At 41.3% G+C, this 25,104-nt stretch overlaps 1 protein-coding gene across 1 annotated transcript in view; it reads left to right on the plus strand.

The window, feature by feature from the left end:
- C5H1orf105 (chromosome 5 C1orf105 homolog) overlaps positions 1-24,030 on the plus strand; it is a gene marked incomplete at its 5' end in the record, with an annotated part of 29,656 nt that extends 5,626 nt beyond the window's left edge. Inside the window, 4 exons of the mRNA XM_057769130.1 lie at positions 6,001-6,078; positions 18,512-18,579; positions 20,987-21,051; positions 23,747-24,030. Coding sequence (XP_057625113.1) covers positions 6,001-6,078; positions 18,512-18,579; positions 20,987-21,051; positions 23,747-23,892 — 357 coding nt within the window. The remainder of the gene's footprint in view (positions 1-6,000; positions 6,079-18,511; positions 18,580-20,986; positions 21,052-23,746) is intronic.
- Positions 24,031-25,104: the final 1,074 nt, after the last annotated feature.

Genomic DNA, 25,104 nt, shown 5'->3' on the forward strand with positions numbered 1-25,104 from the left:
CTGTTAGGCACCACGCAGTGCCTGAAGTCAGACCTCCAGAGTATGCTATGAGCTACCAATCCTTGCCACATGTATGCAGGCTCAGCAGCTGCTCCTTCCCAGACAGAAGCTATGTGGTGCCTCAAGGGAGTGGAATGTTTTGTGGACACTGGATATTCTTCTTTATCCCTAAGCCAGGGACCTGCCAAGAAACTGCTGATCATTGTGATGCCAACCAGAGGCCCTGGGCACTGTATAGGTGCAAAGGTTCTGACACCTGGCTCCCTTCCTCTTCTCCATCAAGAGTCAAGGGGCACGATTTGAACTCCCACATTCCACAGGAGCATTCCGCACTTGCCTTGCAGGGGCCATGCAGCAGCTGCAGGTACAAGTGTGCCAGAAGCAGACAGAGAGCAAAGACAGGCAGGGCAGTCTGGGAGTGGGAGTGGGCGGCAGACAGCAAGAATAGGATGTATGGAGAGAGAGGGGTCTAAAGCAATGCCCATGGGGTGGAGAATGGGGAAAGCTTTCAAATGAAGGCAGGGAATGGAACCTAAACATTCCCTCAGATGTTTACCAAGCAGAATTTTCACTAGCCACACTCGTCTAGCATTTCACCTTGTGAAGGTGCCAGAAGCTCACTTACTATACGTTGAGGGAAAGGAAGTGCATGGGTGAACTGGGCTAAGGCACCTGGAGGCTCTCAGCCTCCTCTGCCAACCTGTGGGGCCGAGTATGAACTAGCCAGGACTTGCAGGCTACACACTGATTCCCGCTCTCAGTACTTTCCCCCACTGGCTCTCCACTCTCTTTGATCCGACTTTGCTTTTCTGACCTAATGAAGTCAGATTAAACATGACAGTATTATTTATTTTGCTTTTAGCAGGGCTGTGACAAAAAGCTTTGGCCAAAGCCATTGCTCAATTTCAGAGGGTGAGCTAGGAAACAGTAAAAAATGAATCCCATTTTCTCACCACTAAGAACTCTTTAGCAGTTATTTCTCCTTGATTCTAAATTTTGAAAGTCATGGCCACCAAGAAAACTACCTCATATGGTCCTAAGTCCTTTTCCTGTTTATATTTATCGAACATGCAACTATAAAAACAATTTTAGAATAATGAGTCTGATTGCTATAAAATGATGGTGGTCACAGAACTTAAATTTGAATAATAGTAAATCTGGATAATAGATACCTGGTTCTTTATTATATGTTTAATTTTTTTTCTAGTGAATAGTGGGGGAAACTTTTGTACTCACTCTTTGATGGCAATCATGGATATTTTCAGATAGAGGGGAAAGGTGTAATTATTTTTATGGGTTTTCTGGAACAATAAACCGACAGCCCTTTCCGTCTTTAAAAGGTATTCAGACAAGTATGCCCTCAAGTAGACTCTAAGGATCCACTGTTACCCTGAGGGGAAGAAATAATCTGTCTTTGACCCTTTTATAAAAAAGAAAAGACAAAATTTTCTACCTCTGCACCTAAGTGAATGAGTTACCAGATAGGCCTCTTAGACTTTATGGGCTCCTGTTTCCTCAGTGGCTTACTTGAGAGAGGAAACCAGAAAGGTCCCTGTCAGCTAAGTCAGGAGTAAACAAGGTCCCTGTCAGCTAAGTCAGGAGTAAACCAGAAAGGTCCCTGTCAGCTAAGTCAGGAGTAAACCAGAAAGGTCCCTGTCAGCTAAGTCAGGAGTAAACCAGAAAGGTCCCTGTAAGCTCAGTCAGGAGTAAACCAGAAAGGTCCCTGTCAGCTCAGTCCGGAGTAAGCAAGGGAAAGCTGTATGTGGTGAAGAGCAGAAAGGATGTAGGCAAATTATCGTTATCCCGAAATCAAGCTGTCTATTTTTAAAACCACCATCTGGCACTTACATTTTCAGTTTTTGTTATGTAAACAGGTGTGTGTGTGTGTGTGTGTGTGTGTGTGTGTGTGTGTAAGGATGGGAAGAATGAAATAAACTTCAAGTTATTTATCAAGCCAAAATCTTGGGCCTTGAGCAACATTTTAGGAACCTCAGGAAACACTGTCCTAAAATAAGATCTTACAGTTGTGAAATATGAAGAAGAGTCTTAAACATCGGGGGCTGGTTGACATCTGGTTACACCTCTTCTGGTTACACCTCTTCTGGTTACACCTCTTCTGGTTACACCTTTTCGGGCTTCCTCAGGTTGTTGTCATCTTCCTGTTCCTACTTCTGTCTGTCGTCTTGAGGATAGCTGCTCAGGAGCAAGAGACACTTTAATGTTTCAGTGTCTCTCACTGGGGAGAAGATATCACCAGGAGCTTGGCGATGAGCCTGGCCAGTTCTCTCTCTCTTGCTGCTCCTGCTGCTCTGCCAGCCTTAGGAAGGAGAGTGAGGTGGGGATGGTGCAGGTGGGAAAGACCTTGGTTCCATGGCTGGGAAAGAAAGCATGACCAAAGAAAAGGATCCCTCTCACACATGGAATCCAAAATGGTTTACGTCAGCTTTAGATTTGCCTGGTGCTGCTGCCTCCTGGAACTCTGAGCCTACTTACCCTCCAGATAAAGAGGAACAGAGCAACTCTTCTTGGAAGCAAAACTGGCTGATTGTGGGTCTGAGCTGAGGCATGGCCAAGATTAGCTTTGCTCTTCAGGCACTGAGGTGGCGGGTTAGCAATCCATTTCTGTCCTTTTAGTCACAGGGACCATCAGGAGGGACTGTGGGGCCCAGAGAACTTTCAGTATTGGCTGACATCACCCAAGTAGCAGAACTCGGTCTAGAATGGAGCCTTTCAGTCTCCTGGCCTGTGCTTCTCTGCAGCACCTTACACAAAGAATAACACTACTATCCTGTAAGATCTCTGTGATACAATGTCGTAACAGCAATCTTTATGTATATGTCTATATTTGCATCTGTTAATTCAAATAACTTATCATGACTCATTCATTCAATATTTAAGTTGTACACCTGTGCCCATTACAGTCTTTAGAAACAGTGTACGAGGCATAGTTCTTGCAGCTAAGTAACTCTTAGCGGGTGGTGGGAACAAAAAGATTGTTTTGAATAAATCAAACTGTCAAGAAAGTTTCACCAAGTCTATACTGGAATAAAGAGGTAGGCATCCAACTCAATCTAAGAGGGTGATAAAAGACAGAGAAGGATGCGGGCTTTCTGAGAAAGTGTGAGAGCTAATGTTGTCAACTGGTCAGAATCTAGAATCACCTGAAGACCGTGTTTACCCACTGTGTTAATAAAGATGGGGACACCTGCTGATTGTGAGGAGGGGATCCCGAACGGAGCACTAGCATGCAAGCATGCACTGAGCTCTGCTTCCTGACTCTCAATGCAGTATCCTCCACTGCTTCAGCTCCCTGTCATCTTGACTCTCTGCCATGGCTGACTGCACCTTGGAACTGTGGGCCAGAAGAAACCCTTCCATTGTGTTCATCAGTGTATTTTATCACAGCAGTGGGGGAAAAGCTGTGCCTTAAAGGGTAATGAATTAACAAGGACAGATCAAGAATCTAGAGAATAGTTTAATTCTTTTGATGTCAAAGATTATAGCTGCCCTTGTTCTGGGACTATATAAGCATTGCCAGGGTGGGTAGTAATTGCTCCTTGGGGACTTCACTAATATATTTGCCCCATGGCTTGTCACCAACTCTGATCCCAACCCATGAATGGCCTAGTAGTATTCTATGAGGTGGCGAGAAGGCTTTAAATATGGGAGTAACTGATAACAGAGAAGATAATATATATACATACATATATATATATATATATATATATATATATATATATATGCTTCTATTCCAAGTGAGCCAGCCCAAAGATTTCCTCATAGCTGCTACCCTCCATTCAAGTCTTCTTAAACCTCAAGCCACCACCAGTGTCCCTTCTCTTTGTTCCCTGTTTTCTTTCTAAGGTCCCAGAGACATCATTGATGCTTTGGGTAGCAGTTTTTGAGAGGTCTGAAGACCTCAGAAATCTGGGAAATAGATGGTGGAGCCTTAGCTACAAGGTAGAGCACCTCTGAGTGCCTGGGAATCATGGCAGAGAGTTGATTCAGTTCAAAGCCAAGGAGCATACACAGAGAGCTTACTGTCCAGTCCCTCTTCTCACCCAAGCCTTTCTCCCACCAGGCAACTAGAATGTTCTAACCCCCAAGGATGATTTGCTTGGTTACTCTCCCAGGTTTTGCACACTGTTTTCTGGGCCTGCAGTGCCTTCCCCTTTTCTCATGTACCGGAAAATGCCACATCTGTTGACCTGTTCCTCTTCTCAGACCCTCCCCTCTGCTTATTACTCCCAGAGAACTCAGCAGTGACCCCCAGCTTCACTGGGGCCTCCTGCAGTTGTTTCTTTCCTAGAACCATCAACACTGCTAGAGTCTGACTCTGAAGTGACCCCCCCCAGAAGTTTGGGGTCCAGTGCTTCAGTTTATGGCACCACAGGGAAAGCTGCGGAGCCTTTAGAAAGTCAGTCCCAGCTGGAAGTCAGAGCACTTGGGACTGAACTTTGAGAGTTACACCTACCCATGGTTCTGCATGAGCTGTCTGCTTCCTGGTCCACTGTCATGAGAACTTGTTGCTACCAATATCTCTTGCTGTCGTGGACCAAATGGCTCTGTTCTGTCTCCCCAACCGTGATGAACTGAAATCCCCAAAATATTAAACAGAATAAACCTTTTCCTTACCCATTTCTGTAGGGTGTTTTGTCATCGTGCAGAGCAAGGTAACTAATACAGCAGCGGTACTTGGCGTGCTAATTGCTGGACGACGAGCAGCTTAACACAAGAAGCTGTGTCTTATTTACCTAGGGGTACCTAATGAATAGTGAATTTGTATTGTCTTCACATCTTCCTGTATTATATATGGCACCACCCCATATATAGTGACCTCACAAGAAGTATTGGTTCTTAAATTACTGAGTCTATTCATTTGCATTCATGCTCTTACCTGCCAAATCACTGAGCTGATTCTTTCTCGTGTCCTATAAAGACGAAACGTATTTTAAATATTTGTCCGAAGAATCCAACTTTTGTTAGTAGTATTCAGTCTTCAAACTCCAAACGCCATGTACCTCTCAGGATGAAAGTTACCTTCAGCGCACACTAACCATGCTGAGTAGATGTGTTCATCCTTTCCTGTCTCCCACACCTCACAGGCAACAGGAATGAGTCAGGGCATACACGGCTCGACGGGAAGGAGAAAGCTTGAGGTGACAGTCTTGTTTGCTTGTCTTTGTGGCGCTCCTCCCACCTATGCCCTATACTTTCTGTGGGTGAACTGCATTACTCTGAAGCCAGTGTGCAACAGAAGGTGTTAGATCAAATCTCCAATATAATTTTAGATCCAAACTCTCATCTGCCTCCTAAGGAAACCTCTCCAGACATGCACATTAGAGCCCTCTGTTCAGGTATAAATGCTCTGAGGCTCTCGCCCATTCTTCAGGAAGTCAGAAAGAAAGCAGTCTGTACAGGGAACAGAAGGGCGTCCCATCCTCCTTCCACTAGCTGTCCCTTTGCCTTGGTTGGCACAGCCTCGCTTTCCCAATGAGGGGCTCACAACACACATACAGCTCTAGTTCCGCTGTGTCTTGATGCTCGCTGCACAGAGGGACTGCAGAAAGACTTATGGGAAGTCTTCATGGAGTCAAAAGGTCCCGGGTCACTTGGTGAAACTTGTTTAAAAATGGGGGAATGTGCTGCCTGTAGGGAAACACAGCCCTTCCGCCACGTATGCACAGGCTGAAAGGCAGAGATCCTGCTGTATTTTATCTCCGAATCCCCAGTGCCAGCTGCCCTTGCACTTCTGTCACTGTGCACGCGGCCCCGAGGCCACCACCTGGTCTGTATTGGCTCTCTCCTGCTTAAGCCCTTTCTGAAGCTGTAAGGTACAGCAAATCCCAGACTAAGCAGCCACTCTAGAGCAGCTAAAATAAGAATACCCATTTCATTTTTATGAAAGGAAGTTCCCCCCTCTCCCTGTTTTTAACTCTTTTCTGCCCTGAGTATCTATCTTATCCTCTCCTCACTCATATTTGTCCTCTTTCCCCGTAGGCCAGAAAATACGAGCATGAAAATCTGTCGCCCAGGAACAAGCAACTGTACCACTCCACATGTCGAGAAATGAAAACGGTAGGCAAACAGAGAGGAAGTTCCCAGGTACAGAACTCCCCCTCCCTCCACTGAAGCTCTGTACAAAGAAATAGTGATGGGGCCCTTTACAGAGAAAGCTCTGACAGAGCCAAGAAAGGAGGCGGTGGGTCCTGAGAACAGAATCTATTAATACAATATAAGCCACTCTTTCCATTTCAAGAAGCCAAAAGTGAACCAGGATAGGTAGAGATGAGATGAGCCACTCTGGGGCTTGTCATTAGCTACACAAACACAGAGATTCTGAGGGATGTGGAGCTGTTCCTCATCATGATATCACCACAATACACACACGCACTCACACATACACACATGCACACACACACATACACACATGCACACACACGCATGCACATGCACACACATAACACACACATACACACAATGCACACATGCATGAAAATGCACACAACACATACACATACACACAACGCACACATACATGTACATGCACACACATACTTGTACACACAATGGACACACACATATGTACATGCACACACATGCACGCGCACACATACACAAAGTCATCTCCACCATTGTAATTATGAAATAAGCTGCTTGCTTTGGAGTTAGTCATTAATTCAGTCTGAGCCTCAGAAGAAGGCTGGAGAGAGGTTCTGCAGTAGCTTTGGCCAGCCAGAGCTGCCCCTTGGCCTGAATAACTATAATTTGTAATGGAAAATAGTGGGAAGGAGGGATGCTATGGGAAAGGAGATCTGAGAGGAAAAGGGCAGTGCTGCCACGTGTCGGAGTTGCTACAGAAAAGAGGATTAGGATTAGGGTAGCATGGCTATTAGGATTAGAATAGGGATATGACTTGATTTAAGGGTGATTTAGCTAACTGTAAAGTGCAGGTGATAAAGGACCATTTTAAGTCTGATATCTACTAATGCTCCTTCGACTTGAGAAAGCCAGGGCTAAGGTTATAAGATGAAGGGTTAAAGGATGAGGGGCCCAGGGACCAAACGGATAAGGAAGGACTCTGAGCTGAGTGACAAGTGAAGGTGAGTTGAGTGAACCTCCGTATGGCCGCAGCTCGTGGCAAACGCTGCCCTTGGGGTTGCCATCTGTTGGTTTTCCTCACGCCACAGATCAGTGTTCAACGTGAGCATTGCCTGTGGTCTGGGCTGGGATTTCTCCTGCTTTCATTCCTGAAATCACATTTAGAGTACCCTGACCTCAGGCTAAACTGGCCACGGCCAACGGGAACACTTGGGACTTCAGAAGCTCCTGTTCTCAAGACCCCTTCCCTGAACTTTGCCCCAGCTCAGGCCTGAGAGGAGCAGACCCATGTGCCCATGGCTTCCCTGCTGGCTACAGCTGCTACAGTCATAGCCTTCCAACAAAATGGTGCCTAGGAACTCTTCCCGACTGCTGTCAGAGCTGGCTGAGAAACCAGAGAAAGACAGCAAGCACGCCTGGTATGCTAGCCTCGCTGTGCCGTGGAAAGGGACTGTTGACTGCTGTAGCTTCTCTTTCACCCACGCTGCCTTAACAGCTCCTTCAATGAAGACAGCAGGGGAGGATGTGACGACCCCTAGGAGAACTTTATCAGCATAGTGAAAGGTATCCACCACAACACACACACATAACATCATGCTTAAGGACCCAACACTAGATGATTTCCTAAGAGCAGACATGACAGGATGTCCATCTACACTGATTCTTCCTTGTCAAGACTGTGCTGCACATTCTAGCTGGGGCAACAAGAAAAGCTACAATGGTCTGTCACAGTTGCTAAATAAGAGCCATACATCAGAAACGAAAAAGCAAAACTATTTCTATTTACAGATGATGTCATTCTATATAGAAAACACCCCCAAGACAGACAGACAGACAGACGCACGCACACACACACACACACCTATGACAACTAATAAATTAGTATAATATGGTTTATGAACACAAAGTCTGTATGCAAATACCAAATTGTTTCTATACACTAATAGCAATTCCAAAATAATATTCTCATTTACAAGAGTATCAAAATGAAAGTAAAATACACTAAAGAAAAATAGATGAGATCAGCACATTAAATTTTTTTTAAACTATGTAAAGTAATTAAGGAAGACCTACTAAATGAAAAAAAAAATACCATCTTCATGGATTAGAGCATTTACTATTATAAAGATGGTGATTCTCCTCAAATTTATCTATAGTTGTGACCACTTAAAACCTAAACAGCCTCTTTATAGAAACTGACAAGCAGATATAAAAGTTTATGTAAAAATTAAAGAGATGCAAAATAGCCAAAACAGTCTTGAAACAGAATAACAAAGTTTGTGGGCTCACAGCCTAATTTTAAAACCCACTACAAGGTTACAGTTAGGACAATGTGGTATTGATACAAGAATAAACATGTTGAGCACTGGAATGAAATTGAGATTTCATAATTAAATCCCTGCATTTCATAACAATTGACCTGTTAGAACAAGGATGCTATCATAATCAGGAAAATTCATCTCAATAAAAGCACTGGGACAGTTGCATATAAATATGCAAAATAATGAAAGGGTACCTTTCCCTTATAACATATTGAAAACAAATTCTCACAGTACATCAGAGCCTTAATATGAGTGAAACCATAAAACTCTTACAAAGAAACTTGAGTGAAAATTTTTGTAGCTGTTGGTAAGCCAATTGTTTCATATATATATATATATATATATATATATATATAATGCAACACAAAGCCACAAGAAAAATATAAATAACGTATCAGTACAAACCCTTGCAGTCCTGGTCACCAGAAAGCTTCATAGTCCTCCAAGCTTGGAGACCAACTAGGGGAACAATCTCAAATCTGTATATTTACTTAATTTTTGAGAAGAAAACATCTCTCCATCAAACCCAACCTACAAGGTTGCTATAACTAGGTCCCATCCTGAAAAAGGAGATAGTGTTCAAACTTCGTCATACTCAAGGGATTAAAAATCTCAGATTATCCCAATTCTGATGACTTACTGGCCATTCTACCAAACCAGCACAAGGACCTGAAAACTCACAAACCGACTTGATTCTGATGTGACCACAGTACCAAGCCCATATAAGACCCTACACTAAAGAACACGTATGTTTTACCATGGAGGGGGACAAGGGTACCACTCTCAAAAACTGAGACAACAAGAGTCCTAGCCCCAGAGACCTAAGGCATTGGCAGCTCCTGGAGGCAGGCAGTATGCTGTAGTCCTCCGTTTCTGCTGAACCCCAACAAGTGGCTGGTTATAGGCCCACGCCTCCATTCAGTCTGAGACGAGAATAGGCTTAGTGCTGAGGTCCCTTGTCACTGTATCTCTGTGTATATAACTGGGTATGGGCTCCAGTCACCACTGGGCAAAGCAACTGCTTGTGGGCCTCTACTGCACTGGGGCCAAGAAAGACAAAGTAGTTACCCATCACCTTCTTCTCCTATGCCCAGTCGTTTATGGGCCCATGCCACCACCAAGACTGGAGGCACATGCTGCATGATCCCCATTGCCAATGAAAGTCAGAGGTCCTTGAAGGCAGCAGAGCTGCTCCAGCAGTGTTTCACAAAGCTACCATTGTTGCTACCACTCCTGTAGTTTTTATGACCACATAGAGGGACATGCCACCATAACTGTTGTATATACCACACCTACTCCGTGTCCCCAGCCCAAGTTCTTTTGAACCCCAATCCAGCACACCTTGCACTCAAAGCTTCTGATTATCGTCAAAGAATTTATAGGGAGATTATGCAATAGCTCCCATCAGTCCCAAAGCCAACCTGGCATTCCTTGACACATCTTCTAGAGTAGCGATTCTCAACCTGTGGGTCATGGCTCCTCTGGGGGTTGCATATCAGATATTTACATTGAGATTCATAATAGTAGCAAAATTACAGATATAAAGTAGTAATGGAATAATTTTATAGTTGGGTGTTGTCACCACATCACGAGCAATTGTATTAAAGGAGCATAGAATTACAAAGGCTGAGAGCCACTGTTCTAGAGAAAGCCCCTTAGGAAGATACTCAAATTTTAACAGAATCATGATGACTATTAATAAAGCAAGGTAAGTGGATGCTTCCAAAAGAGCACAGTAATATTCTAGCAATAGGTAAAGAACTAGGCTGATGAAATGCCTGCTGAAGAACCTCAAAGAGTGGCTATAAAAAAGCTCACTCATATCAAGAAGATATAGAGAAGTGAATGAAATTGGGGAAACAATGAATGATGTGAATACAAAATTTAGCAGAGATATTTTTAAAAGCTAATAGAATTTGTGGAAAAGAAGAGTTCAATAAGATGGATTTTAAATAGTCTAAACCTTAACACTGGACTAAAATTATTCTACTTGAATAATTTCTAAACTTAAAAATAGGTCTTTAAAAATATCCCAGCCATGGAGAGACAACTCAGTGGTTAAGAGCACTGGCTACTCTTGCAGAGGACCCGGGTTCAATTTCTAGCACCCACACGGCAGCTCTCAACTGTCTATAACCCCAGTCTCAGGAGATTGAATGCCCTCTTGTTGCCTTTTGGGGTATCAAGCATGAATGTAGTGCACATGCATACATGAAGGCAAAATACACATACACATAAAATAAATGTTTCTAATAAAATAACCTAAAATATCCCAGCCAATAAAAATGAAAAAGATGGGAAGGAAGGAGAAGTAAATAAGACAGAAAAAGGAGAGGAAGGTGGGGATAAAGAAATACGAAAACTGAAACCTTTGAGAAATTATTAAATAAATATCACACTTTTGAGTAACTGGATGATAAGAAAAGGGAAAGAGACATAGAAACCCTGTTCAGTAAAATAATTACTAAAAATTCTCTATCTTGGGGAATGTGGCCATCCAGTTACAGAAGAAGGGCCACAGGTCTCCACACACAATTACTAGGAAGGATCTTCACCATGGTATGCTATATGCCAACTGTATTGGACAGAAACTTCAAGAAAGCCACTCAGTAATATTTAAGGGAAAGTCCTCTAGACTGATATCAAATTTCTTAGCAGTAAAATTGTAGACCAGGAAGAAATGGAATGACACATACTAAGTTCTGAAGAACAGTCAACCAAAAAATACTATACTCAGCAAAGCTATCCTTTAAGAATAAAGACTTCAAGAGCAGCAAGAAGTAAGGAATTCATCACCACCAGGCTGGAATTAGAAACAATGCTTAAGGGCATCCTATGCCAAGAGGAAGAGAAAAGCAACCACAGTCATAAAGACATAAAAAACAATTGGAAAAATCAAATATCCAAAAGAGAAGTAAAGAATGATCAAGCTTGCCACTCTGCACAGTAAGGGAAGCAGACTAGAACAGAGCATGTCACAGCGCAGTGAGATATCTCCATGGTAAAGCACAAGTCTGGCACCTTGAGTTCGATTCCCAGAACCCACAGAAAAGGGAAGGGGTGAACTGACTCCACAGCGTTTTCCCCCCCACCCCCATGCATGCTGTGACACGTGTGCACACCCATACACAGTAATGATACACTTTTGAAATTTTTTAAATGGCAGTCAAAATAATCGGAAGAGTTTTATAAAATAGCATGAACAAATCTTTTCAATAATTCTGACTGTAAAAATGGCATTTCTTTCTACAAAAATATTATTCTTCACTCATATAATGCATTTGGACCATGATATTTCCTCCCTCCTCTCCTCACAGTCTCTCCCCGCACCCAGGTCCACACCTCCTCCTTTCTCTTCAGAAAATGGCAGGCATCCCAGGGATATCAACCAAACATGGCATGCCCAGTTACAATAAAACTAGGCACATGCCCTCATTTTAAAGCTGGATAAGGTAACTGGTAGGAGGAAAAGGGTCCCAGGACAGGTAAAACAGAGACAGTTTTGCTCCCACTGCTAAGAGTTCCACAAGAACATCAAGCTACACAATCATACCATAAACATAGAGGATGTAGGTTAGACCCCTACCGTTTCCTTGATTGTTGGTTTAGTCTCTGTGAGCCCCTGTGTGTCCTGCTTAGTTGACTCTGTGGGCCATGCTCTCATGGTATCCTCGACCCCACTGGCTCCTATAATCCTGCCTAGCCTTCTTCTGCAGGATTCTGCCTAATATTTGGCTGTGGTTCTCTGCATCTGTTCTCATCAGTTGTTAGATGAAGTCTCTCTGATGATGCTTCTCAGACTCTGGTCTACAGGTTTAGCAGAATATTTTAGGAATCATTTCAGTAACTTTTTTATTTCCAGTTGTGGTTGGTTCTATCCTGGGTCTCTGGGCCATCCACACACTGGCTCCTGGTTTTCCAGGCAGTGTCTAGCATGAACTCCCTCTCGTGGCACGGGTCTCAATTTGGACCAGTCATTGGCTGACTGCTTCTGCAAGCTCAGTGCCACCTTTACCCTAGCACATCTTGCAGGTAGGACTAACCGTAGGTCAGAGGTTTTGTAGTTGGGTTGGTTTCCCAATCCCTCCACTGGAAACCTTGCCTGGTTACAGAAGAAGGCCGGTTTAGGTTCCATAGCCCCCACCACTAGGAATCTTCACTAGGGTCACCCTGGTGGACTTCTGGGAGTTTCCATTGCACTAGATTTCTACCTTGCCTCTGAAATGCCCCCCAATTCCAGTCGTCTCTCCCAGCACTCCCTCCCTCTACAACCCCCCATCTAATCCTCCTGCTCCCATCCCCACCAGCCCCCAGTCTACCCACAAAATCTACTCTATTTCTTCTTCACTGTGTTCCCCCCCCCTTGGGAAGAATGTTATTTCTTAATTAAGATACAGACTGGCTACACGCTACAAAAATAAGACCTACTGACACAGCATGTACAAGAAATTCACTTCATCACTAAAATAGACTGGGAATGAATAGATAGAAAATGATCTTCCACACAAAGAACACAAAAGTGAACAACAACAACAACAAAAAAACCTATTCAATCCCAACAGAGATCCCAACGAGAGACTGTGAAAACAGACAAAGGTCACTGTAATCACTTTAACAGATGTCACAATTGTACATGTGTGTGCAGAGATGTGTGTATGTATATGTATCTGTGTATATACATCTGACAGTGAAGAATCCTTCTTTTTCAACAAGCAGTATATCTATGGGAAGACACAGGACCCAATGCAGTCATAATGAGAACTTTAAGGCACAGCTTTCATCAGTGAATAGCTAGAAAGAAATACAAGAATTAAACTATAGTATAAGTAAGTGGACCTAACAGTTGTTACAGAATTTGGTAATAATTATAATTACATTATAATTACAGTCGCATTTAAATTTTATTTTTTTCTAAAATATTCTCATTATTTTGTTAAAATAAAAGTCTATTTTTTATGTTTGTACATTGAAAATTTCTTTTTTTTTACTTTTTTTTTTTATTAAAAATTTCCACCTCCTCCCCAACCCCCATCCCCCCGTCTCCAGTCCAAGGAGCAGTCAGAGTTCCTATATAAATGGAAAATGAGTCAAAGATTCTAAGTCAAAGCATTTTCCTTAAACAAGCTCATGTCTACATATAAAAATTCATGTAAGCCGGGCGGTGGTGGCGCACGCCTTTAATCCCAGCACTCAGGAGGCAGAGGCAGGCGGATCTCTGTGAGTTCAAGACCAGCCTGGTCTACAAGAGCTAGTTCCAGGACAGGCTCCAAAACCACAGAGAAACCCTGTCTCGAAAAACAAAAAAAAAAAAAAACAAAAAAACAAAACAAAACAAAAAAAACAAAAAAAAATCATGTATTTTCTTAAAAATTCACAGTGAACACTTTAAGAATGTACAAAAACAAATATGTTACAATAGTATAGAAAATAAACCATATTTGAAAGCGCAATTGCACAGCAGGTGTTGTGGACATCACAGGTTAATTGGTACAGAGTTATTTTAGTAAAGAAGAAAAGCCACTGTGAGTTCCTTTTAGGTAGTGTCCACCAGTGCAGTCCTTAAATCTCTCGAGGAATCTCAGGAAACCACTCCCACACTCCTGCTCTTTGCTCCTTGCTTCCAGTTTTTTCAAGAAATATTGAATTTATGAGGAAACAACTCTAAGCATTATAACTTTCATCTTTACGTCAAAGTCTCATGGGAACTGGGATCCGAAGTCATCTGCACCTGTGAAGGTCTCTCTCACAAAACCAAACTACAGAACCCTTCATCCAAGGTTCTTTTTCAGACAATGTGATGCCTACCCTTCAAGATGAATTATATGTTTTGCCATAAAACAAGACTCAAAAAAATTGAAAACTGAACTGATTGGATATATTTTTTCTAGCTATAATAAAATAAACTCTTAAACAAAGAGTAAGTTTCAGAAATTGTATAAATTCATGGAAATATACTAACAGAATATTGAATAAGCAATAGATTACTGAAGAAATAAAAAGGAAATTTACAAAAGTTTTAAGTAACTGCAAATGGAAGCACCATTATATACCAAACATATCAAAATATATAGCAACACAACAGGAGCAATACTACGAGGGGAGTTTACACTAATAAGCACTTATATTTTTAGATGAGGAGGGGATCTGATTTCAAATAAACAACCTCCTTGAGATTACATATCTCAAGGAATGAGAAAACCAACCTCCAGATTACTAATAGGAGTAACAGCCAAGGGGTGGTGGCCCAGGTGTTTAATCTTATCACTCAGGAAGTATAGACATGTGGGTGGATTTCTATGGGTTCGAGACCAGTCTAGTCAGAGAAACCCTGTTTTGAAAACAACAAAATAATAATAACAACAACAATAATAATAATAATAAAAGAAAGAAAAAGAAAAAAGGAACAACAAAATTCAAAGCAAAATAAGAGACTATAGCACGATACAAAAAAATGACAATGAAATAACAAAATGAAGAGCCTTGAATGCCCTCTCACGGCTCTTTAATGCCCAGAGGGTTTAGCCAAACCAACTGGGTAAGAAAAAGAAAGATAGGATACAGATAAGGAGGGAAGAAGTACAGTTATTGCTACTTGTAGGTGATAAGAATACATATATATATGTATTCCCATAAAATATATGTATGTGTATATATCTACATATATGTAATGAGAGAGAGGAAGTTAAAGACCATTAAGATACTATTTGAACTGATACAGTCAGGAAAAGTTCAGGATACAAAATCAGCATACAGAATCAGTATTTTGTTATCAACAATAACATACAATTGTTGAAAAAAATCATCGAAGGAATTCTATTCACAACAGCTATAATAAAAACGACATCTACAATAAAAATTAATGAATATAATTTTAATTTAACTAAATATTAATGAAATTAAAGAGGTCATTAGTTGTAAGAGTTAAAACAGTTAAAATATCCATTCTACTTAAAACAAACTTCAAATTCAATATAATCTTCACCGAACTGCTGATGGCATTCTAAACAAGCTAGAAAAAAACTTTAAATTCATATGAAATCTTAAAGAACTCCAAAGAGCAAAAGTTATCTTGAGCAAACAAGCAAGCAAACAAACAAAAAACAAAACCAAACAAAACAAAAGCTCTCTGACTTCAAAATATACAACAAAGCCATGGTAACAAGAAGAGCAAGGTGTCAGCACACAGCAGACACACAGACTGGTGAGCAGCACAGAGTGCCCCATGATTTTGCAGCATTGAATTCTGCAAAATTGGAAACTGGAAGTATGCACTGGGAGAAAAGACAGCCTCTTCATCGGCATTGCTCAGGGAACCAGGTACTCATGAGGAAAAGAGAAAAGAGTGACTCCTCTTGTCTTACAAAAAGAAAAGGAAAAATAGATTAAAGACCTACTAGAAGGAAACAGGAAAGTTACTTAAGATATTCATAAGCTGTGATTTGGAGGAGGGTGTAAGACACCCAAAGAACAGAAAACAAAACAAACATAAATGCATGAGATTATGTAACTATATAGGCTTAACTGATATTTATCTTTATGTAAGCTAAATATCTGAATGACAAAAGAAACAGTGAAGAGACACCTGGAGGATGGGTGGATTGCAAACTACTCATTTCCAATGGGCTAATATCTAGAATATATAAGGAACTTAACATTTCAATAATAAAAAATCTAATATAAATGAACAAAGGATATGGGCAGTCATTTCTCAGAGGGATAAATTTGAAGGGCAAGCAAATTATGGGGGGAAATCTCTACCTCACTAGGAAGTAGTGAAGGCAGATCTTGTTCTGATTAGAATAGTTATTACCAAAATGTCCATAAATAATGAATACTGGCAAATAGGTGAAGGAAAGGGAATGTTTGTGATTGTTGGGATTGGCAATTAATGATTTATGGAGAACAGCATAGCATGGTGATTCCTCAAACACTCAAAGGAGAACTACTATGTGATCCAGCCATTCCTCTTCTAATATAGAGTCAAAGGAATTTTATAGCAGCACATCAAAAAGGCATTTGAACAAGCAAGCTGCTTACTATATTGTTCACAGTAGCTAAAATATGTATCCATCCTTGAAACCTATAAGGGGATAAAAGGATAGAGAATAGGTGGGACATGCATAATGGAATATTATTCAGCAACATAATAGAATCTTCTCATTTGCAACAAAATCTTAAACAACCTGATGTCACTGCAGTAATTAAATGAAATAAGTCAGGTGCAGAAACACAATTATCACCTGTTTTCTCAAATGTAGATTTTTAAAAAGTTGGTCAGGATATCCAATAGAGATGACTAAAAGTTGAGAAGGGTGGACGAGAATAAAGTGAGCTTGAGTAATGGGTGCCAAAGCATGGATGCAGCTGAAAAGTCCTATAAGTCTATAGCACAGTGGGATGGCTTCACTTCACGACACCCTGCTAGTTTGTGTGCAGTGAAAGCAAGGAACTGGAAAACTCCAAATACAAAGTAATAATTAGCAGAGGAAAGTGTTAAGTACCAAACCTGGCACACTGTACTGAATAAAGTAGTGCAAGCATGTGCTTGTCACCTTTTTTAAAACTTCAGGATAGAGAAATATTTATCTACCCTGATTTGATCATCACACTATATACCCATATCAAGTGATGTCCATCAATCTGTACACTTAAAGTTTAAGGAAATCAATAATGGTGGAAAGAATGACTAGATTCACCCAGATGCAATTTGTCTCGGACACAAAAATGGCATCATTGGCAACTTTGCTCTGTGTGCCTCTAGACTCTGCACTATGCATAAAATACTACCAGCCAGAGTGGGTCATGCAACTCCACAGGGATAGAAAGCTCCCTGCTCCTCCCTTTGGAGTCGAATGTAGATGAAATCTAAGGAAAAGACAAGGCCTGTTTCTGGCATATTCTCTCCCCTTCTCCCCGTAGGTCCTTACTGAAGCCATTGCTGCTCTCACCTCCCCAGCTACTCCTTGACTCCTGATCGTTTTCTTCTTTTTCCTCTTTCATCTCCCCTCTGTCAATGATTCAGAACAATCTGAATAAAAATGCTAGACCCTTCAGGTAGAGGTGGCATTGAATTTTTTGGTTTTCAGGCATCTCTAGAGGTATTGTGTTACAAGGGGAGGGCCTGCTTGTTCTTCCCAGCCACCCAGCTAGCTTAGCCCCAAAGTAACCACACAGAAACTGTATTCATTAAAACATTGCTTGGCCCATTAGCTCTAGTTTCTTATTGGCTAATTCTTACATCTTAATTTAACCCATTTCTATTAATCTGTGTATCGCCAGGTGACTGTGGCTTACCGGCAAGATTCTAACCAGCGTCCATCTCAGGCAGGAGATCATGGCATCTCTCATTCTGACCTTCTTCCCAGTATTCAGTTCTGTCTTCTCCACCTACCTACTAAGTTCTGCCCTATCAGGCCTAAAGCAGTTTCTTTATTCATTAGCCAATGAAAGCAACACATGAATAGAAGAACCTCCTATACCAGTATTGGACGTATAACGATTTGTAGTTTTATTGTGTCATGAATTTAAGTCCCAAGTCATTCAGTTAGTAGGCTGAGTGAACACCTGCACCCATGTTTCGTTACTGCCATGTCAATGACATAGGTCCAATCATCTTCAGTGGGAGGGTTCTGAGTGGATGGACACACTCCTGAAGGAAGCCAGCGTGGAGTGCTGGGATCCAAGCTAAAGTAGCTCAAGAGTGTGGTTTCCTAACCAGAGAAGCCGCGAGTCTGCTGATTCTAGCCTGTGCAGGAGGCACATGTTTTCAAATGTGCTTCAAATCAGCATCATTTGCTCAGTAATTCTAAAAATGTCTTAAATGGGCAATTTAGGAGCTAGAAGTACAAACACCGCAGCGTAGCGATGTAGCCTAACCTCATGAAGATGCAAGTTTATCAGGAAAGGTGGATATCCTTAAGCAAGGGAGTACAACAAGATCTCAGCAGGCCTTAGACCATGAGGGAGAGAAACACCAAGAACCAGGAGATCCGTGAACAGTTTCAGACACAATTCAGGTTTGCTAAAGTTCGTTGTTTAGATCAGAGTGTAGTTACAGCCAACATATTGAATCAGGCCTTTTTTCTCAGGTACAGCCGAAAAATTTCATAATCCCAGACCATGAGAAACCATCCTTCCAGAATTCTGTGAATCCCAGGTGAGCCAAAGATGTAAGCTGGGATCTGACTTATACTCTGGTCCTTTCTGTTTGGGACACAGGATTGGGATTGAAAGGACAGTAGACAGAACACCCTGGGAATGAACATTATAGTGGTTGTATCTTCTGTTGGAGCCAAGAAGTTCAATATATTAAATGATTTCACTTCTTTACAGGAATGATTAAAGTTACTCTTAGCACAGCCTTCCTTTTCACCAACTTAAGAACTGCATGAGGAGTGGGTAGGCTATTTCTTCATTGCCCTCAAGCAGATAACAATTCTTATATTGATAATATATATCTAAATTCACAAAATATGGGAGATGACACACAATTTGTTCCAAGCTCAAGGCATCGTCTTCATCAATTTAAATGAAAATCCTATTTAAATTCTACTTATCTATTCTATTTTGTTGTTTGCTACAATACCACAGGATACAAAAGATATAACAAAAATGAAATCAAGTCAAATTCTCATTAGTTGGAGTTTTTAAGCTTTTTCTTGTATTTGACTATCAACAGTGAAGAATTTACTTCTTCATTTTTTAAAGCTCTAGGGAGAACATGGAAGGAGTTGGGGGCATGGGGGGCTGTGTACAAATAATAATGTCCTCATTATGAAAACCTCAGTAAAACAACCTCCAGGCCCAAATATGATGCTAAACATGTATGAAACATCATAATGAAACTCATTGTTTTATACAGTAACTAAAACAATCAAAGCTTAAAAACAACAACAAACATGGACTCACTCTGGCTAAGGCTTCAGTGTTCTGAATGCCTTGTAATAGACGGTGGAATGTGAGCACAGACTCATCTTTACAAAATAGTTATATACGATGCTAAGGCAACATTTAATTCTCTCCCTTATGTAGAGAGAAAGATGGGAGAAACTAGCAAGTCTTTCTGTAATCTTATGTGGCTCAGAAGCAAATGTTCTGATTGCTTTTATGACATTACAGTCTTTTGTTCCAGACCGTGACACAAGTCAGGTGCCCTGAAACCATGCAGCGCTGGCTCAGGTACACAAAGGTCACAGAGGGAACATGTGTCCGGGCAGTCCAAGTTCCAACACTAATAACATTTACTCATACTTTTTATCATGATAAAAGTAATTCTGATACTCTGCAAAGTGTGAATAGGAAACTTTTTGAATCAAGGATTTCTGAGCAGAAGTTAATTTTTCTGTGAAAGAGACTTGGAAGCCTGTTGCCCTGGTTTATTGAGAATATTTTGTACTTTAAGTGAAGCACTTAATCCTTAAATCATTAATTGGTTTTATTTTAAGCAAGCAGTTCTCATTACTTTAAACTATGGCCAAGAATTGAATCATCTTAAAATTCTCAAACTTTTGTTGGTTTCATTTTCCACATAATAGTGAAAGAAAGCCTACCACTTCTGTCTGATACTTACGTAGAATGACTATACAATACGGACTTGAACTTATTTAGCCACTTGCTAAAGAACTTTCCATGAAAATGGGATACAATTTAAAAGGCTTTCCTCCCCACAGCCTTGGCTACCAGGAGAAATGGAGAACTCATGAAATCTCCAACCAAAACATAACAAGGTTTGCTTTTCAGGGGCAAATGACTGACTTGAAAGATTTCTTACTTTTTATGGAAATTAGAGAATATTTCCTTAATCCTTACTAGTTTTAGACTCTACATGTTCTTATAGTAGAATAAAATACTTTTGAAATGAAGGTTTTATCAGAACTCATTAAGATACTACCAAGGAAAGGCACTAGAGAATTAGTGAGTTTTGGGCAATTAACTCTTTTGCCCTGCTGCTGGGGGGCTGGAGGTAGTTCAGCAAATGTTAGGGTGGAGACTGCCTCTGTTGTATGTGTAAAGACAGATCCTGAGAGGAAAACTGTCGGCTCAGGAACCCCAAGACCAAGTTCTCAGCACAAAGGAGGTTTATTTGTCCCAGAGGGACAGAGGGCAGGGAATAAGAGATAGAGGATGAGGGGGAAGGAAAAGGGAGTAAAGGAAAGGGGCAGGGGTATTTGTCCTGCCTCTGGATAGAGAGGAAACAGTCACTGCACGCATGTAGGAAAATGGCAGTTTATGAAGGGAAACAGGGAAACCTTGTGTTATAATGAGTTGATTTCTTTTGATTAGGTGTGTTAGGGTAGCCAGAAGGGGCTTTTGATTTCCGGCCTTCAAAACTTTGATCCTGGACCGTGGTAGTTGGGCTCAGGAGGAGCAAGTGAGCGAATAAGGGAATAGGCCTAGCTTTAGGAATGTAACCTAATGGTTTTTCAGCAAGGCAGAGGGAATGCAGAAGGGCAAGGCCTAACAGCGCCATTGTTTGCCAGTCCAGGCCAGCTAGAGTCCCTTTAATTCCTCTTCACTAAGGTCTAGTCAACTGACTACTGTGTTTTCTTGAATCTTCCGATCAGAGTGATGCTCCTTCGTCATTCCAATGTCCAGCAGTTTAGTCATCCCTGCAATGACATCCCAACAGGTTTGTTTTCTCTTAGAATAAGTGCTTCCAGTGTGATACATGCTCTACCGGGGCCAGAGAATGGAAAACTTAGTTTCTATATTTTCTGGGCAAACTCCGTTCTCTGTCCCTTTTTTCCTTTGGATGTGTTAGAATCATTGCACAGCCTCCTCCTCCTCCTTTTAACTTCCAGCTCACTCTGTCCACTCCAAGGGTCTCACATGTTTTCATGTTTTCTCCAAGGTCTTTTTATATCACATAATTCTGACTAATGAGCCACTTGCTAAAGAAATTTCCATAAAGATGGGACACAGTTTAGAAGGCTCCCCCCCCCCAGTCCCGGTGCCACAAGTCCAAGTGGAAAGGCAAGTGCCTCACAGCGTTCCTGAAATGGCCTCACTACAAAGCCACAGGGTCCTAAAGCACTGCCTCCCCCAGATCCGCCCAGTGCTATTCCAAGTTCCAGTACTACTTATAAAACAAACAAACAAAAAAGACAGTAGCATATCCCAGACTGCAACACTGAGTTATGTCCCACCCCTTAGAGACGGGGGGCAATGGACTGACAAATATACAACTAAGCCCAAGCGTCAGTGATTTTTTTTTCTATCAAATGGATCCCAAATAACTGGAACTACTTGAAACTTTTGTTTCATTAGATTTGTACAGTAAAAGAAATAAAGTTATGGTTGCTATTTTATCCTAGGAAGTTGCAGAGGTTCATAACCAGAACTGAACTGAGAAGCCACCTAGAAAGAAAAGTTGAGAACAAAAGGGATGTCTCAGGCAAATGCCAAAGGAAAGACCAGAGTCCCCAAAACAATGACCAGTGTGGGAAATCCAACTCCATTGCAGTGAAAGAGGGTGACCCAGTTCCCATGAATTTCTTCTCATACATCCTAAACTAGTGGCCTAAGTCATGATTTTGATTAGGCCAAAGGGAGCAATGGAGATCTAAGCTTAAAAGCATCCGCCCAATGAAAAACCACCAATGTTCTCTGCTCAGCTTTCTCCCTAGCCAAGGGAACACTGGGAGATACGCGCACCCAACCGGTCTGTGTCGTCTGCGCTAATGACATACTTATTTTGAATTTTTCTTGGACCTGGTTTTTTTTCCCCTCAAATTTGTCTTGGAAAGTAATGAATCAAATACACATGTCTGTACACACACACACACACACACTTATATCTTCTTCCCTCATCAAGATTATTTTGCAACACTAATTTGTAAACCCTGGGAATGCTTCAATTATTAGCATAAAAACTAGCTGAGGGCACATGGGATCAGCATGGCATTTTCTTGCCCATAGAGTCTAATCTAAGACAATAATACTGGAGATGGAGCTGTAGAGAACGTGGATGCAGAACTGTTTAGGGGCTGAACGTTGGGGGATCTCTATGTGATGCCAGCTAAAACCTCTCTGAGCTAGGCTTTGTTGTTATGTGTGTCCTCCAAAGCATAGGGGAAAGTGTAGCCCAGGACCAGAAATGCCTGCTCCCAGATTCTGGTCTTTTTCTGTGGGTTTGGTGTCTGTGTTCCCACTTTAAAAGCTAGAACAGCATTTTGTTTCACACAATATAAGCTGAACCAAGCCACAGCTACTGGCAGGCCAAGCTTAGTCATATCAGAACTTCAGTACTTGCGACTTATTGCCTAAGCTGCCGCCCACGTGCAAACATGCTATGAATACAGAATCCCGGTGTTTTCACTGCACACGGTTATCTAGTTCATTTGTAGGTCAAAACAGTGATTTCTAACATTTTCCTAAATTCACCCAAACTTTATCATCAGGATCAGAAATGGTATCTGGAGGTTACTTTGAATTCATTTCTCTTTGCCTTGATCCCATGAGACCTGCAGACCTTTATTCTTGATGAGCCCTGGTGTTATGTTACCCACCTAACATGTGTTTAGCGCCTGGCAGAGAAGTGTGACAGGATACAAAGAGTACTCAGTTGAGACTAAGGGGAGCTAATGCTGGTCCTCAACCTGTTTGTGTCTGTCCACCTGAAATGTTGCTGTGTTTGAATGGCAATGAGAAGCCTGAACTGCACTCCAGACTCTCACACATGTAATCACTTTAGCACCCATTTGGCTTGATCAAGCAAACTTGAGAATTCAGGGCTTCAACCCCCATAGTCATTCAGTTGCTCCCAATGGGGAGGTGTTGTTGCATGCACGATTTATCTCCTCTAAGCAGTGTGTTTTGGAAAAGTTAAGTGTAAACATTTTTTTTTTAAATCCAATCCTGTTTGAAGAAGAGGTCAGGATGGTAAGGACTTTAGAATTATTTGCAACTTGAAGTTCCTTTTGAAATACTAAACCTTTTCCTCCTGTAGCCTGTTTGTAAAATCATGGCTGTTTATTTTCTCAAACACAGGACTATGGACACATGCGTCCTGGAACAGTCTCCTGAGAATGAGCCCTCTTCCCCCTTGAATTAATATTACAACTCCACATATGCTTTATCTTCAATGTAGTTGGCAATACTCCTGACTCTTGGGTGTTATTTCTAAATTTCACTTGGCATCTTCAATCGGATTTAGAAAAGTTTAATGTTGTTGGCACGAGATGGTTCTATTAAAAGAAATGCTTATGTGAATTTTGAGTATTTGCTAAGGCTGGAGGAGTCTCTGGTGGCCCATCGATACTCTGTGGTTTTGAAAGAACAGTGTTCAACCCCTTATTCTGTACCCTTCTTGCACTGTGTTCTAGAGAGCATTCGCTACAGACTGCCCATCATGGGCCCCAGGACTGCTATCTTCCACAGGCTGTTGTCCAGTGCCTACAAAACTCCTCAGGAGACTCAAGACCTCTCCTTCCCCAGAAAGAAGCTAATGAACAAGACCGTGAAGCAGTGAGTGGTCAGAGCTAATTACCCCAAACTGTCAGGGAAAAGGCCACCTCTCCAAGCTGTCCTGATGCTGGTGCCTTCCCGTAGTCTCGCATCTCCCAAAAGATGATTCACCCTTTCCTTCCTACATGCTGCTATTCTAGCTCTTCCCACTTTTTCCTAAAGAGAAAATGATTTACTTTACATAAATATAAAGATTTATTGATTAACACAGAACATGATATGTGTCTTTTGTTATTTTGCTGAAGGTTTTAATGCATGTTATAATAAATGACAATCTTCTCCTTATACGTCATGGGTTTTCAATGGAAGTATTTAGCCTATTCTTTCAGGCAAGAGGACCAGGGATAACTCCTAGAGCCCTGTATGTCTTTATCTTATTAGGAATCAAGGAGAAAAGGGAGAAAATCTCCTTTTTTTCTATCAGTTAATGTCACAGATAGTAATAACTGGAAAATGGCAAATGATTGCTGGTTGCAATCTCAAGTGGCTGGGACCTTGCCTTCTTGCAACACCTCTGTTATTGCCTTGCAAATTGATAAAGTGTTCAGCCAGTCTTGGATTGTATTTTATAGTGAGGTTATTTTTATATGAAAATGTATGCTTCCAGATCTGTGCTGATCTGTATGTACACAGTGTGTGGAATACAAAAAAAATAATCCTAAACTTTCAGATTTTTTATATCCATGGTCATATATGTTCCAAATCAAGTTTCAAGAGGTTTTGTATTTAAAAAAAAGCCCTTCTGTTTCTTAGGAAGCAACTGCCTAGTGGAATCCTACCCCCCTGACTAAGTGGATGCTAGACCAACCTATGAGACTCAACCTGTGCCAACAGCTTTTGAAGAATGAAATTAAGAGATCTCAGATAAATGAGCCAGTTCAAATTGAACTCAACCAAAACAAAGAAAAACAAAGCGAACAAAAACAACAAAACCTGCTTCATTGTCTTATGTTTCTGGTAGGCTATGATTCTTATTTTCACTGCAATTAGACTTCAGGAACTTCAAAAAAAAAGTATCCATGAATTCTAATATCATTTCAGACAATTTAACAAGCGCAGAAAAGTTTTCTGTAGTTACTGTTTGTTGTTTATGCATGCTTCAGCAAAAGAACTTAGGTTGCCTGCGCTTGTGACTTAGGGGAACTACTTAACCTCCTGCACAATTATATAGGGCTTTGGAGGTAATCTGGACATTGTGTAGTTTAGGAGATAAAAT

This window comes from Chionomys nivalis, chromosome 5 (genome assembly GCF_950005125.1).
Source record: "Chionomys nivalis chromosome 5, mChiNiv1.1, whole genome shotgun sequence".
Taxonomy (NCBI): domain Eukaryota; kingdom Metazoa; phylum Chordata; class Mammalia; order Rodentia; family Cricetidae; genus Chionomys; species Chionomys nivalis.